General features: G+C 37.5%; 1 protein-coding gene across 1 annotated transcript; it reads right to left on the reverse strand.

Annotated features, from left to right (window-relative positions):
• Positions 1–2,978: 2,978 nt before the first annotated feature.
• On the reverse strand, positions 2,979–12,512 carry LOC137876357 (complement factor B-like). The gene is made up of 18 exons (XM_068715857.1): positions 12,395–12,512; positions 11,657–11,863; positions 11,389–11,574; positions 11,118–11,294; positions 9,499–9,585; positions 9,079–9,218; positions 7,465–7,609; positions 7,187–7,315; positions 6,626–6,736; positions 6,412–6,546; positions 5,609–5,712; positions 5,116–5,248; positions 4,775–4,913; positions 4,484–4,560; positions 4,143–4,243; positions 3,928–4,048; positions 3,625–3,674; positions 2,979–3,479 (listed from the first exon to the last, which is right to left on the reverse strand). The coding sequence occupies exons 1-18, from the start codon at positions 12,450–12,452 to the stop codon at positions 3,300–3,302; spliced, it is 2,280 nt and encodes a 759-aa protein (XP_068571958.1). The 5' UTR covers positions 12,453–12,512; the 3' UTR covers positions 2,979–3,299.
• Between the last annotated feature and the right edge of the window lie 1,597 nt (positions 12,513–14,109).

Below are 14,109 nucleotides of genomic sequence, written 5' to 3' on the forward strand. Positions count from 1 at the left end.
TCCTGTTTTTTGCCTTGACAGTCACTAACTCTCGTCATTACAGATCTTGTAATCAGCTCATTATCCTCACCTGAGCTTGCCCACCATTTCCACACCTGGTCATCATCATCCTCATTAGCCACTCTTTCTCAAACCAGCCCAAATTCTCTAACCTTCTGTCCGATTGTCTGGAGCTCCATGCCTAGTGATTCGGTGGTCCATTACCTGTCCTGCCTCCCAGTCTCCTTGCCTGTTTAGAGTTTTTGCCTGTCCCTTCTTGGTTTTATTTGCCTGATCTGCCTGCCTGGTTTTTGACTCCTTGTTTTTTGGGACTGATTATTGCCTTTTCAATTCATGCTTTTGGGTTCAGTGATTTCTGAGTTGTTACACAAAGACTGAAAATAGGGTAAAACAACTACAGAACCACTTCTAACGCTCACAATTAATGTTATATGTCTGATTTAACAAACAAGATATCACATGTTAATCAGTGAGCTCTAAAAGTGCTGGCCGTCGGATTTATTTTGGACCGAGCCAGGCTAGCTAGTCTTTGAGCTAGTTGATCACTTTGTATTGACTGTAATCGTCACTGTTGGACAGAACCTGTCTGTTTCTGTCTCTTTCATGTCTTTATGTTACGCTAATTTAGCCAGCTGCTGGCAGTATATTTACCATACAATCATTGGTATCAATCTTAGCGTCTCTCTCTGTAGGATTTCAGAAAAGCATATTTCCCAAAATGTTTAACTTTTAACAATTAAGATTGTTAAATAATAAAAACAAATTAATAAAAAACAAAACTGTGAATAAAACACAGAAAACAACAGACTTTGTTGACGAGTTTAATTCAATTTCAGAAACTTAGCCCGTACAGATGCCTAATCATCCAGATGAATAGTTGACGGTATGGCCTAGTAACAAGGGAGATTTCTGTCAATATTATTAATATAATTTCATATTCCAGCGTCCTGCATGTGAGCGTGACCCGCTTTCCTGAGCACAAATGGGGGGGAAAGTGTATGTATGCAGTTCTTAATGGTAGTCATTTCTAAAATGGGCCATAAGGTTGATTTAGGGCTCGCAGAGAGACATATAGCAGCAGAATGCTTCATCAGGAATATGCTGTGTGTGCTAGCGTTGAAAAAAAAGAAAGAAGTGGGGGTGGGGGTGATGAGGCAGCCCTGAATGTACTGTCTGCATGCATGCTGCTGGATAGAACAGATTGGATAGAAATCAGTTTAGGTGCAACAGATTGATTTAAGTCAAATGTTTTCTTTAAATTGAAGGCAGGTAGTGGATGTTGCCATTGGCTGGTGATGCTTTGAGAAATATGAGAGAAGACCAAGAGGTAACGGAGTCCTCCAGAGGGATTCAATAAGGAATGAACCTTGTTTTAAATGTCCACCTTGTTTACAGCCGCTGAGACAGAGAGAGGGTTTTATTCAATTAAGCCTCTCCCATTCGTTCCTCCTCTTACAGTCTGTCTTCCTCCGTCTCTGCCTCCTCTTATCCCACTGACCTCCTCCCTCTCTCCCAATTACTTAAAGGGAAACCAGATAAATGTTCCCATGGGAAGCCAGTACATCACTGAACCAACGTACCCCCCTTCACACACACACACACACACACACACACACACACACACACACACACACACACTCCCTCACACACAAGGGAGGCATTTCGCCATGTCAGAGAAACCAAACATTTATGTTGAAAAGTCACCACCGTTCTTTGGTTGTATGGCCATTTAGCCAATATACAATAGTAAAGAGAATTGCAAAAGGTACATTTTAACTGGAGTGAAGCCTGACAGCGTAATTGCCAACAGATCATAGTTACACAGTAAAATAACATTTGATTTGAAGCCATAAACTTGCTCTGACCACAACAAATCATTTGTAATGCAATGGCCTTGTTTGTTTGTGGGTTGTAAAGACACGGCAATGAATGACAAATGCAGTTCATTTCCATCTCAAAGCCAGAAAGAGAAGGACTAAAACTTAATTACTCAGAAGAAAAATAACTTAAATTTCCACTAAATTCAATTTGAATGATCTTTGCTGGCACATCGCCAGACTGAGTGTCCGCATTGCGTAGGCCTGCACAGAGAGCTGGAAATGAGCCCTGAGTCACTGACCTGCAGGAGAGCTGGACGGCTCTATCAGCAGAGCTGCTCCATAAAAGAGTTTTCAGGCAACCTTTTAAGTGCTGTAGTAATTCCTGAAGTCATGTCTTTTGACAATTTTGGAAAAAGCCTGAGAAGGAAATAATTGAATAACCTGTGGTTGTGAATGCACAGACCATGTGTAAATGTATATTATGAAAACAACATTTCTACCTCACATTTGATTATAAATCCCTTTTTTCTAAACAAAAGGTACTTATTTCTTTCATCATAGAGGCAATGAGAAAACATATGTCTGCATTATAATGCGTTGATATTGCACTGAACTAACCTGTCACGACTGTAGCCATGCTGCTACGCCCATACTGTCTTTGAGAAGACTCTCTCATTGACCACTTCCCACTGGTGCCAGTTCATGATTCATGGCGTCAGTGGTCATTTAGTCATTTAGCTTACGTCTGGTTTATGAGTTTGTTTGGTCAAGTTGTGACTTGTGTATCAGCTGGTCCAAATGAAACTTTAAATCAGAGCGGTTAAGCTCAATGCTTGGTTTTGCTGTGATGGTCCAACGTAGGGGGTAAATGACAGTATGGGTTTTTTCATGTCAGGTAATTTCATTTGTATCATATATTTTTTTGAAGATCTATGAACTATTTATGGATAAGGAGCTGTGCCGGTTCTGGCTGATCCAGGGAATGTACTACCAGGTAAATTATCACAATGATACAAATAATCATATAAATACACAATTTTGCCATAAAAGCAGATGTGCAAATTGTTTTGCAGCTTTGGGCACACTCGTTAATACATACTGTCATATCGCTAATCCGGATCCAGGGGTATAAACCCTTTGGATGAAAACTTTAAGACACAGTTTTAAGTTGATTTATTAACTTCCTTTTCACATCCTGATTGATCACTGACAATACTGAATTAATGACGATAAAGCACAGAACAGTTTAACTGATAACTATTTGCATTACTGTAATTGTGCATTTGGAGAACGGGTAATGTCATTTTTTGTAAACATGTGTTTGTAGTATGCTTTTGACGAGGAAACGTTATCTGAAAATTGGATCTTTTCATTATGAACCAATAAAGCAAAATAGCATTAACCAGTGTGTTGAAACATGCAGTATACACAAATCCCAAATCTCAAATGGCAAAACAAAGTAAAGTATGCAAATACATTTTAGTCACTCAAAAACTGAAGTGGTGTGTAATCATTCTGGGCGTCATTCCCAAGGATCGATTTGAGGAAAGGTTGAACCCTGAAAAGATTAATATGGAAATCTCTGGAGTTCCCTTTTGACCCAACCATACGATCACCTGGCTTGCACAAATCCGTGATTCCCCAGCTGACCAGTGCAACCTGTGCAAGAAATTGTTGGTTAATTGACACAGTCGACTATAACTTACATGGTCAAATTACAATAGTTCATTCATTTCATTTTATTTTCCTGTTACCAACAGGTGAGACTCATTAGTGATATACTGTTGGATACACGTCTGTGTACCTGTATTGTGCGAAGCTCATAGTTCTTGAACACAGCACCTCCAGAGTCACCTGTCCAAACAAACAGACACATATGGTTAAACCCCAAATCCACCTTGAATCCTTGAAAATAATGGGTCTACACCACTGTTGCAGGGATATTCTTGCATGTTTAACTAATTTACCCTAAATCAGAAAAGATATTGCTGCCTCTCTTATGTGTCTGTGTGCTGGTGAAAACACCTTATCTTAGCTCAACTCAGAGATGTTTATGGGATGAGAAGCAACTCTCTTGAAGTAGAGAAATAACATGGAGGGAACATACCTTGACATGCTATATGATCTCTGGAACCACCAGTGCACAGGAAGTTATCAGTCACGACGTCAGTTAGAGTACGAGTTGTTATGCCTGGTGCCTCCAGTGCATGTTTGATGCACTCACCTCTCTGCATTTGTGAGATGGAGGAAGAACCATAGCTCAAAGTGACTTTAAGGTTTGGAGTGACTAATGAAGAAAGCACACAACACAACTCAACTCACAGTTTCACCCAGGTTAGCATGGGCCTCTTTTTCAGCTACTATGCTTCCTGTCTTGGTCAGGAAATTGAGTCTTTCAAGATGAGTCTTGAACAGAACCTGCTCTGTAATAAGAGAACACAAAAAATACATTAAATTGTACCTGAGGCTGTCGAGATATTTTGTTAAACTGCATGGCTACTATATTGACATATTTTATATGAATAGGATGCATGACGTATTTATTACCTCTATACTACAGTGAAAGAACAACCCTGTATGTTTTAAGTGTTAGCCTAGATAAGATTTTGATGTTGTCCATGAAGAGCAAGTAGTGTTACAGCATGTTAGTCGAGTTACCTCACCTTGTTGCTTGCAGGTGGATATGCCAACCAGTTTTAGAGCATTACTGGTCTCCTGAGTGCAAGGTATACAAATAGGTCTGGAAGAGACATCAAAATCAATATAACATAGAGAGGAAAGTAAATAACTTTTAACACAGAATGTTCATTCAGAAGATACAATGGGCCTATAACGTTTTCTCAAGGACATAATTCATCTGTTTACTGGTTTGGGCATGTGTGTTTTATTAATAAACCCCCAGGCAGGACTGACAATGTAACGAATGACAGTGTTTGTAGGACACAAACTCTCACCTTGCAACGCTGGAGATTTTAACATCGTCCACCAGTTGGATGAGAGCCACATCATAGTCATAGAACTCCGCTACACCTTTTTTCACTTTTGCCGTAATATTGTAGTTTGGGTGTAGTTTGAAAGTTTTAACTTTTTTCACTGTAAAAGAGACACAATCAAGTGTTTTCATTATGATTGCTGTCGACAGGAGTGGATTGCAGAAACATTTTGTCATAATAGGGTTAGTTTTGACCCAAAAACCTGGTAATATTCATGACCAAAGGAAATACTGTAACACATATTGTGTTATGTTCAGATAACTAAAGAAAAGTGGCATGAGTAAACAAACATTGATCATTACCTCTGCCCTGTCCATCATCTAGCTCAACTGTGACGTGCTCAGGTAAAGCTCCAAATTTGAAGCAGTGAGCGGCAGTCAAGATAAACTTAGGGGTCACCAGAGAGCCCAAGCAGTTCTCTAGCCGTCCTTCATACTTAAAGTTTAAAAGGCAGATAAATGTATAATTTAGTTTATGACACAGCATAACACCACTGTAAAAACCAACAACATGGACAACACGGCATGGCGATACATAATGAACAGTTTTTTTATGAAATCCTACATCCGAAGGTGTGACTCCACTTTGTTGTCACTAGGCCCAATATTTCTGAATAATTTGGTCTAAAGTACATTCCTTTTATTTTACTGATTGCTGTGGTCAAATACAAGCAGTGAACATGTTTGGACATTCTCATGCCTAAATCATTATGTAAATGATTGTGATTCACATATTCAGCCTTGCAAACATATTTCACAGATGAATCATGAAGTTAAATACTGAAACATTATTTACCTGGACAGTAACTAACGCCCACCATGGATACATTTTCCTATTGCTGTCTTCTGTTGCTTTATAGTCCTTGTGAAGACCACATAGACCCTTGACTTCTTCTTCATCTGCATTAAAAAAAAACAATAACCCAATCAATGTTGCTCATGTCATTAAATTTAGTACATGTTGGTATCAGCTTAAAGCAAAGGCTCAATGTTAAAGCAAAGCAATACATTATCATTTTTCAAATGTTTTTTTCAAAGGTGACTTAAATTTGTCTTATACATTAAACCTTAATAGGAAAAAGAGATAGGTGTCATCAAAAAATTGCAAGACATATTTTCACATATGATTTCAATCTGTTAATGGGTTTTTTTCAACTTTGTTGGGTTTCCACTGCAAAATCATCATCATAAATTATTGTCTAAGAGAAAATGGTGAAATAATAAGATTAAGAGTCTACAGCCATGCTAGCTGCTGTATTAGGCTCTAGCTTATCACAGTGGCTTTGAGCTGAAATACAGTACAGTTTTACAGGTTTCTGCTCATAAATCAAAAAGAAAAAGTAAATACAGTAAAGTTATTACAATTCATCATGAGGTGAACATGAATGTGCTTGTGGCACAGAAATTAATTAAGGGACTCGCCATAGAATTCAACCTCAGGGGAACATGAATGTTAAATGTAAGGGCAATGGTCTTTTAGCTATTTCAGTCTGTATCTCAATGGAGATAGATATACAATGCCCTTATAAGTATATATACAGTATATTTCTCAAATTCCCATCCACAGCATTCTTCCTTCAATTTTAAAAGAAGACTTACCAATTATGCTATCAAAGATCTCTTGTAAATTTGTATTTTCCTTTATTCTGAAGTAATGCGAGCCACCGGTCCCTGCTGTGAGCCGCTGCAAGTCCTCATCAAAGATTTCAGTTCCAATGGCAAAAATATAAATGTCTGCAACAGAATGAAGTGAAAGTAACTAACAATATAGCATGTGAGCGGCTGAATGATGAAAATCAAAAATCAAACTCACCCAGATAATCCTCTCTTGATTCAGTCTTATCTTCATCAGTCTGGTTCATGTAGACCATGTTCTTTATTTTTGCCACTGTAGGTTCTGGTGATCCGCCCATATTATAAGCACCTGCAATGAAACAAACCAGTGTGTTAAAATGATGTGCAGCAGCTGTATTTGATATTTATCATTTTTACTGCTTTTAGCTTCTATCAATGATACTTTAACTAACATGCCTATTTACGTACCATGATTTGAAATCAGAGCTGATTTGATTGCACATACATTTTAAATCAAGGGAAGTAGCAGTAATAAGAACATAGTAAAATGGTGAATTGATGAATATTAAAGGAATATTCTGACATATTGGGAAATACATTTATTCGCTTTCTTGCTGAGAGTAAGATGAGGAGATTGATAACCTTCTGCAAGAAAGCAAAGAAGCGTGTTTCGCAAAATGTTAAACTGTTCCTTTAAAGAACTGCAGCATGCATTTTTAAATCCATAATTTGCCTTCAGCAAAGGAAATTGGCAGCTTCACTGCTGAAGTAATTTAATATACCAAGTGGCTGATATTACCATCTGAAAAAATCATAAGGACATGACGATGTTCCTTAAAAACCTTTTCTCCAACTCGTAGCTTTATGATAGACATTCTCTCCAAGAATTTCGTAAAGAGGAGGTTCAAGTCTGTTCCAGTGTTTCTGCCTTAGAGTCAAAACACAAACACAAACACACACACACACACACACACACACACACACACACACACACACACACACACACACAGTAAAACATAGGTCAAGCTGTGTATTCAAATAGTATTTTAAACAATATTTTGAATTTATTTGACTCACCCTCCACTTCAAAATTTTTAATTTTATCAATGATGGTGCTTAGTACTATTTTTTCATCAAAAAAATCAAGAATCTTGACAACTTCAAACACTTCAGATGAGAAAAATATTATTTCATAGTTTGGAGACACATCAAAGGTTGAAATCTGTGGAGAAATAAAGCAAATCAGTTAAATACAAGGTGGATGATATTTAGTATTGTGTGAACTTCTGACACAATTTTGTAAACACATGCAAACTTGTCAAACTGCTGTGAAATATTTTGTCGATGCAACACCTCCTAATGCATCAAACTGCTTATGGTTGTTATTTTGTTGAGTAATTGATTCATTTATCAGCAGAAAGAGAATCCCGTAGTGTGCATTGACGGCAAGCCAAGGCACTCATGCCAAGAAGCATCAGTCAAGATTATGACACATAATTCCGAATGCAATTAGCTTCTAATGGGCTGTTGTGCTGGCAGCCAAATGGTGTGGGATTATGTTTGTACATGTTATGTGCAGTGTGCCAAATGTGCTTCTAAAAGTGTGTCAGACAATGTAAAAGGCTTCTTATGTCAGCCCGCACCAAAATATGATTCAGTTTATTTGTGATAATTTGTGATTTTGGGCTTTAAATTGTGAAACCTACTAAGTAGTATCATGACAGTAACATACAAAAGAAAATAAGAAAAATGTATTTATCGGTGAAGTGTAATAGTAAAGTAATAAAACTGTCTGTTGCAGATGTATGGGGCCCAAAGAGTAATACATTCAATAAACAAATAAGTCATTATGAAATAAATAATCACATGAATGAATGAAACTGTGAAATAATTTGGCACATATTTAAAACTTGACATGTTATATCATCCTGCTTCTTTTCAAAATATAAAATACCATTTAAAAATTAAATCAAGTCAAACAGTGCAAAGGGAGCTCTGTCCTTGGGTGTTGATTTGATCTGAATGAGTGGAAACTTATTTGGTTCACAGGCAGAGTATTTGGGCAGAAAACTGATTTAAAGATATACTTAAAAGTGCCTCAATATCTACATGACATTTCTGACCCATAAGCAATACTATGGCTTCCTCTCTCATACCCAATACAAACTCTAACATGTCATTTTATTAATTAAAAGGTCAAGTGATTGATCAAATGTCCAGAGTAGTCACACTAACTGCTGTATTTCAAACATGTTTTATCAACTCAGCAAATTCATTGCCAGCATCCATCAACAGTCAGTACTTTCACCCCATATGCATCCTCTAAACTGAGCCCATAATCAGCAAACACAATCTGACATCTCCAGTGGCAGCACAATGTTGCTGACTGTTGGCAAATTCAACATATTGTCTGTGAGGCTATTCTGTGGCGATTGCCCTCTCACTTTAAAAAACGCTGTAAAACTTTTAACGTGTACTGATGTATCATTTTGATTAAAACTCACTTGTCTCTCATCTTTAATCAAGCGGAAAGCTGCTTGTTTCTTACATTTTTTAAAATTTATTTAAATTTTTTGATTTCAAATTTTATTGCAAGACAAGAGACAATACACAAACATAACAACAAGAGGACAACAAGAACAGTGAGATACAGGCCAGCTAACATCATATAGTCAGTGTAATGTTTCTTACCTTTGAAATAAGTGTTGTGATCGCATCCTTTGCTTTGTCGACCTGAGTCTCGTTGATGCTTGCAGAAATATCCACTGCAATATAGATGTCAAGTGTCCCATTTTTTGAAATCCTGATTATTCTCCCCTCCTGTGTGTCATCTGAACAATCAATAACAAACACTGTTATTGTACCATACATATTAAATGACATATTCATATGTAATTGAGACAGAATTATAATGCAATAAAAGACAGAGTTAGATTGATATATACATAACATGTGAGTGAGCTTTGATGGAGTTAACTAAAAACTATGGATACATTATTATTATAAATAAATGATACATCCCTCTTCACAAATATGCTGTAATAGCAAGACAATATTATATAACATTGCTATTAAATATTGCTAATATTGTGATTAGCTCCGTGAACTTACCTAAGGGTTCAAAAGTGGTGAGGCTGTCTTTGATCGCGCTGCCAAATGCCTCTGAAACCTCTAAAGAAGTGTCATAGGTGTGTCTGTCTGCAAGAAGCAAAAGCAACATAAACAGAAATTTATTATAATTGTGACTCGGTGTAGTGGTACTGAAGAAAAGGCAAGAAAAAATAAGCACCAAAGACCATATCCTTGACCTACTCTTCTGCTCCTGAATCCCACCACATAGCATCATCTCTGCTGAACTACGCATGTCAGACCGTAAAGCAGGTAAATCAAGGGTCACACCGCAACATCAAACATGTTAACCCATAAAACCTCACCAGTTTAATTACCTCCAATCCCATTCCAGTTCCCACCCTGTCACTTCTAACGGCCTATTAAAACGACAGTTTATCTGCTGCACTCGATACTTTATGCCCTCTGGAAACATCAGTTGTTTCCTTTGTAAATACTGGTACACACATGAACTACGTCAGTATAATGTTTTGGATCTTCACCAGGAGACACACTGCACTAAAGCTGGACTTGCTGTTCATAAAAAAAATTATTTTGACATGTACTCTGTTACAAAAAAAAATTCCAATAGCTAAATCCTCCTTTTACACAATTCTCACCTGTACAGGTGAAGACTTCCAACTGAAAATCATTTTTTTTTAACTTATTGCGAAGTCCAAAACATCCACATGTCACCTGGATCCAATCCCAACAACCCTGGTTAAAGCATTCTTTTCCTCTGTCATTTCCCTGATTGGAGTCTGCGACACTGTCTAACAATGGTTTGCCTACCACCTTGCAGACATGACACATTTTGTTCACATTCTGAATCATCACTCTGAAAACTCCAGCGTGCAACATGGAGTTCCACAGGGTACAGTGTTGGGGCCACTTACCTCCTCCATCTTGGCCACATCTTCATTTATTATGCTGACGATACACAGCTATATTTGTCTACAAAGCCCCTTTCTACTCTCCTCTCCAGAACAAATTTCTGCACCGACTTCAATTAGTCATCATAGACACAAAAAGGAATGACATCTCTGTGTATCAGAGGAGGCACATGAAAGTCTGCACCCTCCTCAGGCCAACAGTGTTACTGGTAGCAGCAACAAGGACCAGTTTTTTGAAGGCGATTGACCTCTACAAATAGAGAAAAATGGTTATTGTTGTGCTTTGTATGTTAATACTCTCAGGTTTGAACATTAAGTTACCAAATTTGACCTTTTGGACCAAGGTATTGAGATGAGTTGACGTTCAACATATAATCTGTTTCATGTTAACAGGCTGGTTGCTTCACCTGGCCTGTTTACCACAGAGACGACTCAGCTGTCTGAGTCACAGTGACATTTACTGACTCACTGACTGTCTTTAAAAAAAATGAGGGATGAGTAAATTGAAAGAAAAATTAAACATTGTTGCTCATTAGTTGTAACTTTTGAGTGTTTGAGAGTTCTGGGGACACTCCTGTAATGTATTTGATAGGTTCAGTCATTGCTTGTGAATGTTGCAGCATTCTTTTTTTCAGGTGTGTATATTGTCTACTAGAAAAACCTGTTCATGGCTAAACTTTGATCAAATGACCCAGAATGTGAACAGTTTTTTGTAGGTATCTGTCTTACAGTAGCATGCTGGCTCTTTGCCAGACCACTGGCCGTTCTCCTGACACACTCTTTCTTTCGACCCCACCAAAAACAGGTTGCCGTTGCAGCTGTACTTCACTGTATCGTCAATTTCAAATATGTTCCCTGTTCTTGAAGCGCCGGCTGGGATTCCCGGATCAGCACAATTGTCCCCTGCTGTAGTAACGAAAAAAGACCAAAGATGAGTTGTAAAAACGATCGCCAATGAGAATGTATCTCAAACCTGAGTAGATGGCTGTTCAGGACTTACAGTCACGGCTACAGATGGGAGTGGAGCCGCTCCACTTCCCATTTGGTAAGCATACACGTTTGGACGAGCCTCGCATTGTGTATCCAGAGTAGCACTCATACGTGGTCTCATTGTCCACAAAGTACCTCTCCTGAGGAGGGGAGACGTTTCCGTACTCCAGCACAAAGGGGTCAGGGCATTCAACAACTGCAAAACAAAAGGATTTGAGTCAACATGTGGAGCAGGCAGCCTGAGGAAAAGTGAGAGACATCATCGTCACATCACTCACGCTTGCATCTCTGAGGGTCAAATCTTTTGGGTGGCTTTCTCCAGGTGCCATCAGCCTGGCAATGGCGGGACAAATAGGGGTGTGGATAGTAGCCCTTAGGACACTGATAGATCAACATGCTTCCTACTGTCAGCTGCTTAGTCAGTGTGTAATGACCTCCTTCAATTTGTATTTTCTCCTCTGTGCAATCACAACGAACTTCACCTCCTGAAAAAATAAAAGACCGTTTTGGGGCTTTACTTTAACCTTTTAAAAACGAGGCCTATTTGCAGGCCTCAGCTCGAAAAAAGATAAGAAATACCTAATTAAGTGTATAATTAAGATATAATAATATCCTCCAGAGCTAAGTAATTGATTTCACAAGCTGCCCCTTAAACACATCAGTATCTAGTCTTTCAGATGAAGAAAACAATATTCATGCTGTTTAAAGTTGGCACTATGAACAGCACATATTGGGAACATGAACATTTACATAAAAAAAAAAGCTGACTGCAAAGTCTGGAGTAGCAGTATTACATTTCTAATAGTTATAGTCATTTCTAATAGTCATATGCATTGTTGTTATTTCTAATGCTGTTGACCAAAAAGACATAATTGTTTTGAAAAATTCTGTTGTGAATTATTTCAAGAATAAAAAATGAGAACATTTACATGTTTATTAGTTTTAACTGTTTTACAAAATCTCAGCTCAAATTTTACAGCAAATATAAATACTTTACTAAAGTAAACGTAGCTCACCCATACAGAGGAGACATGAAAATGCAGTAAGCCAACTCCAGTGCACTGAAAATCCCATGTTGAACCTTAAACTGGTGAATTAAAGTGAGAAGATGTAGGAGGATGGACAGTGATGTTCAGTGAGAGGGACTGGAATCATAAAAACCATCCCTTGGTACATATTAACTTCAAGACAAATAAGAGGAAATCAATAGTATGGGTCACAGACACTGCCCACACAACTTCCCGTAAATTTGTAACATTGCATTAGACTTTAGATTCAAACAATTAACTTTCAATCAACATGACTAACATAGAAACAAACAAGGGACTTTTAATTAACTATATAGCAATAACTGATGATACTTTTTGAATATCAAAACTCATTAAAAAGGAAAAGAAAACATCTTAGGTTCCTACTCCTAATACTTGACACTTTCTTCTGAAAGCCTCTAAATAAATTATTTCAATTTGGTTCAGCTTACCTGTTCATTTTGACTTTTGTAGTAAACTCCAAATCTGTTTGGAAAAATCACAGTTTTTGAGTCCTGACCTTAAGTAGACCAGTTTCTGTCCTGGATTTTCCACAATGTGTACACACACTGTCACGTGTTGCATAAAAAAACAAGAGTTGTGAAACCAAGAGAAAATACAAACATAGGCTTCATCATTTCCCAAAACCTGCAGGCACTGTTTGGATTTGCTTATTGACACATTGATTCAATTCTTGATTGAACAGCCATGCTGGTTAACTGATCTTTCATAATTTGTTAAACTATCTTCTCAGTCAGCAGACTTATTTCTTTTTGAAATTACTCTGAATTTGTGAAAAATAAATATATTTGTAAACTGAAAGATCAACAGGTGACAACATGTACAAAGTAATGTTTTATTATTGTGTGTCTCTTTTTTTCGGGTCATTTTGCATTGCTTAGTGATCAGACAGTGACAATTAAGAAGCATTCACATTCTAATACAGGTTGATTTGTCTGTTACGTTTTGAGTTGTGAAGTCAACTGTAATTAAATTATTTCTATTTTAATGTTTGAGTGAACTCACGTAAAAAGGGAAAACATTTTCCATGTTGAACACTCACTGCAGTTACCTGCTTTCTGTCCAAAGTGTCACATAATCGTATAGGCTGATTACTATGAAGCTCACACATTCATCCTTCCAAGAACATAAATCCTTTGACTCTCCTCTAACACCACCTTCTGCACAAACTACATCACTGGCAAGGCCTTTTACAAAGTCGTCAGTATTTGTTCCATCCAATATTTTTGTAGCATGCAATAATATAATCTGTGGGAGTTTTACAATTTCAAGCACTTAGCCTCTTTAAGCAGGGTACCTCAAAAACGTTGTATTACTGCAAGATGGGCCATTTTGTACATAGCAATGAAAAGAAAGAAAAAACTGTCAGTTGCATTGCAATTCTATCAACTCCTATTTGTCCCAGATCCAGATGCAGATTTATTATTTGCTACAGTTTTCCATTTTTAGGATAACACATTTTGAGGATTGTGCAGATGGAGGGTTTGGTATTTCATATGTACTTGTATAAATGAGTATTTATTACATTTTTATTACAAAGTGCACACCTATGAGTCACAGTTACATAATGTAGGTATTACATGGTGACTATGCATTATGATTACAATTTGATGAGGAGCGGTGCAGAGCATGGGAGGTTAAAAATAAGAAAAAGGATTTTTGTATTGTGGTGAGGCTGTCAC

This window comes from Cebidichthys violaceus, unplaced genomic scaffold (assembly GCF_023349555.1).
Source record: "Cebidichthys violaceus isolate CVI_PGR_0920_01 unplaced genomic scaffold, fCebVio1.0.p SCAF_20, whole genome shotgun sequence".
NCBI lineage: Eukaryota > Metazoa > Chordata > Actinopteri > Perciformes > Stichaeidae > Cebidichthys > Cebidichthys violaceus.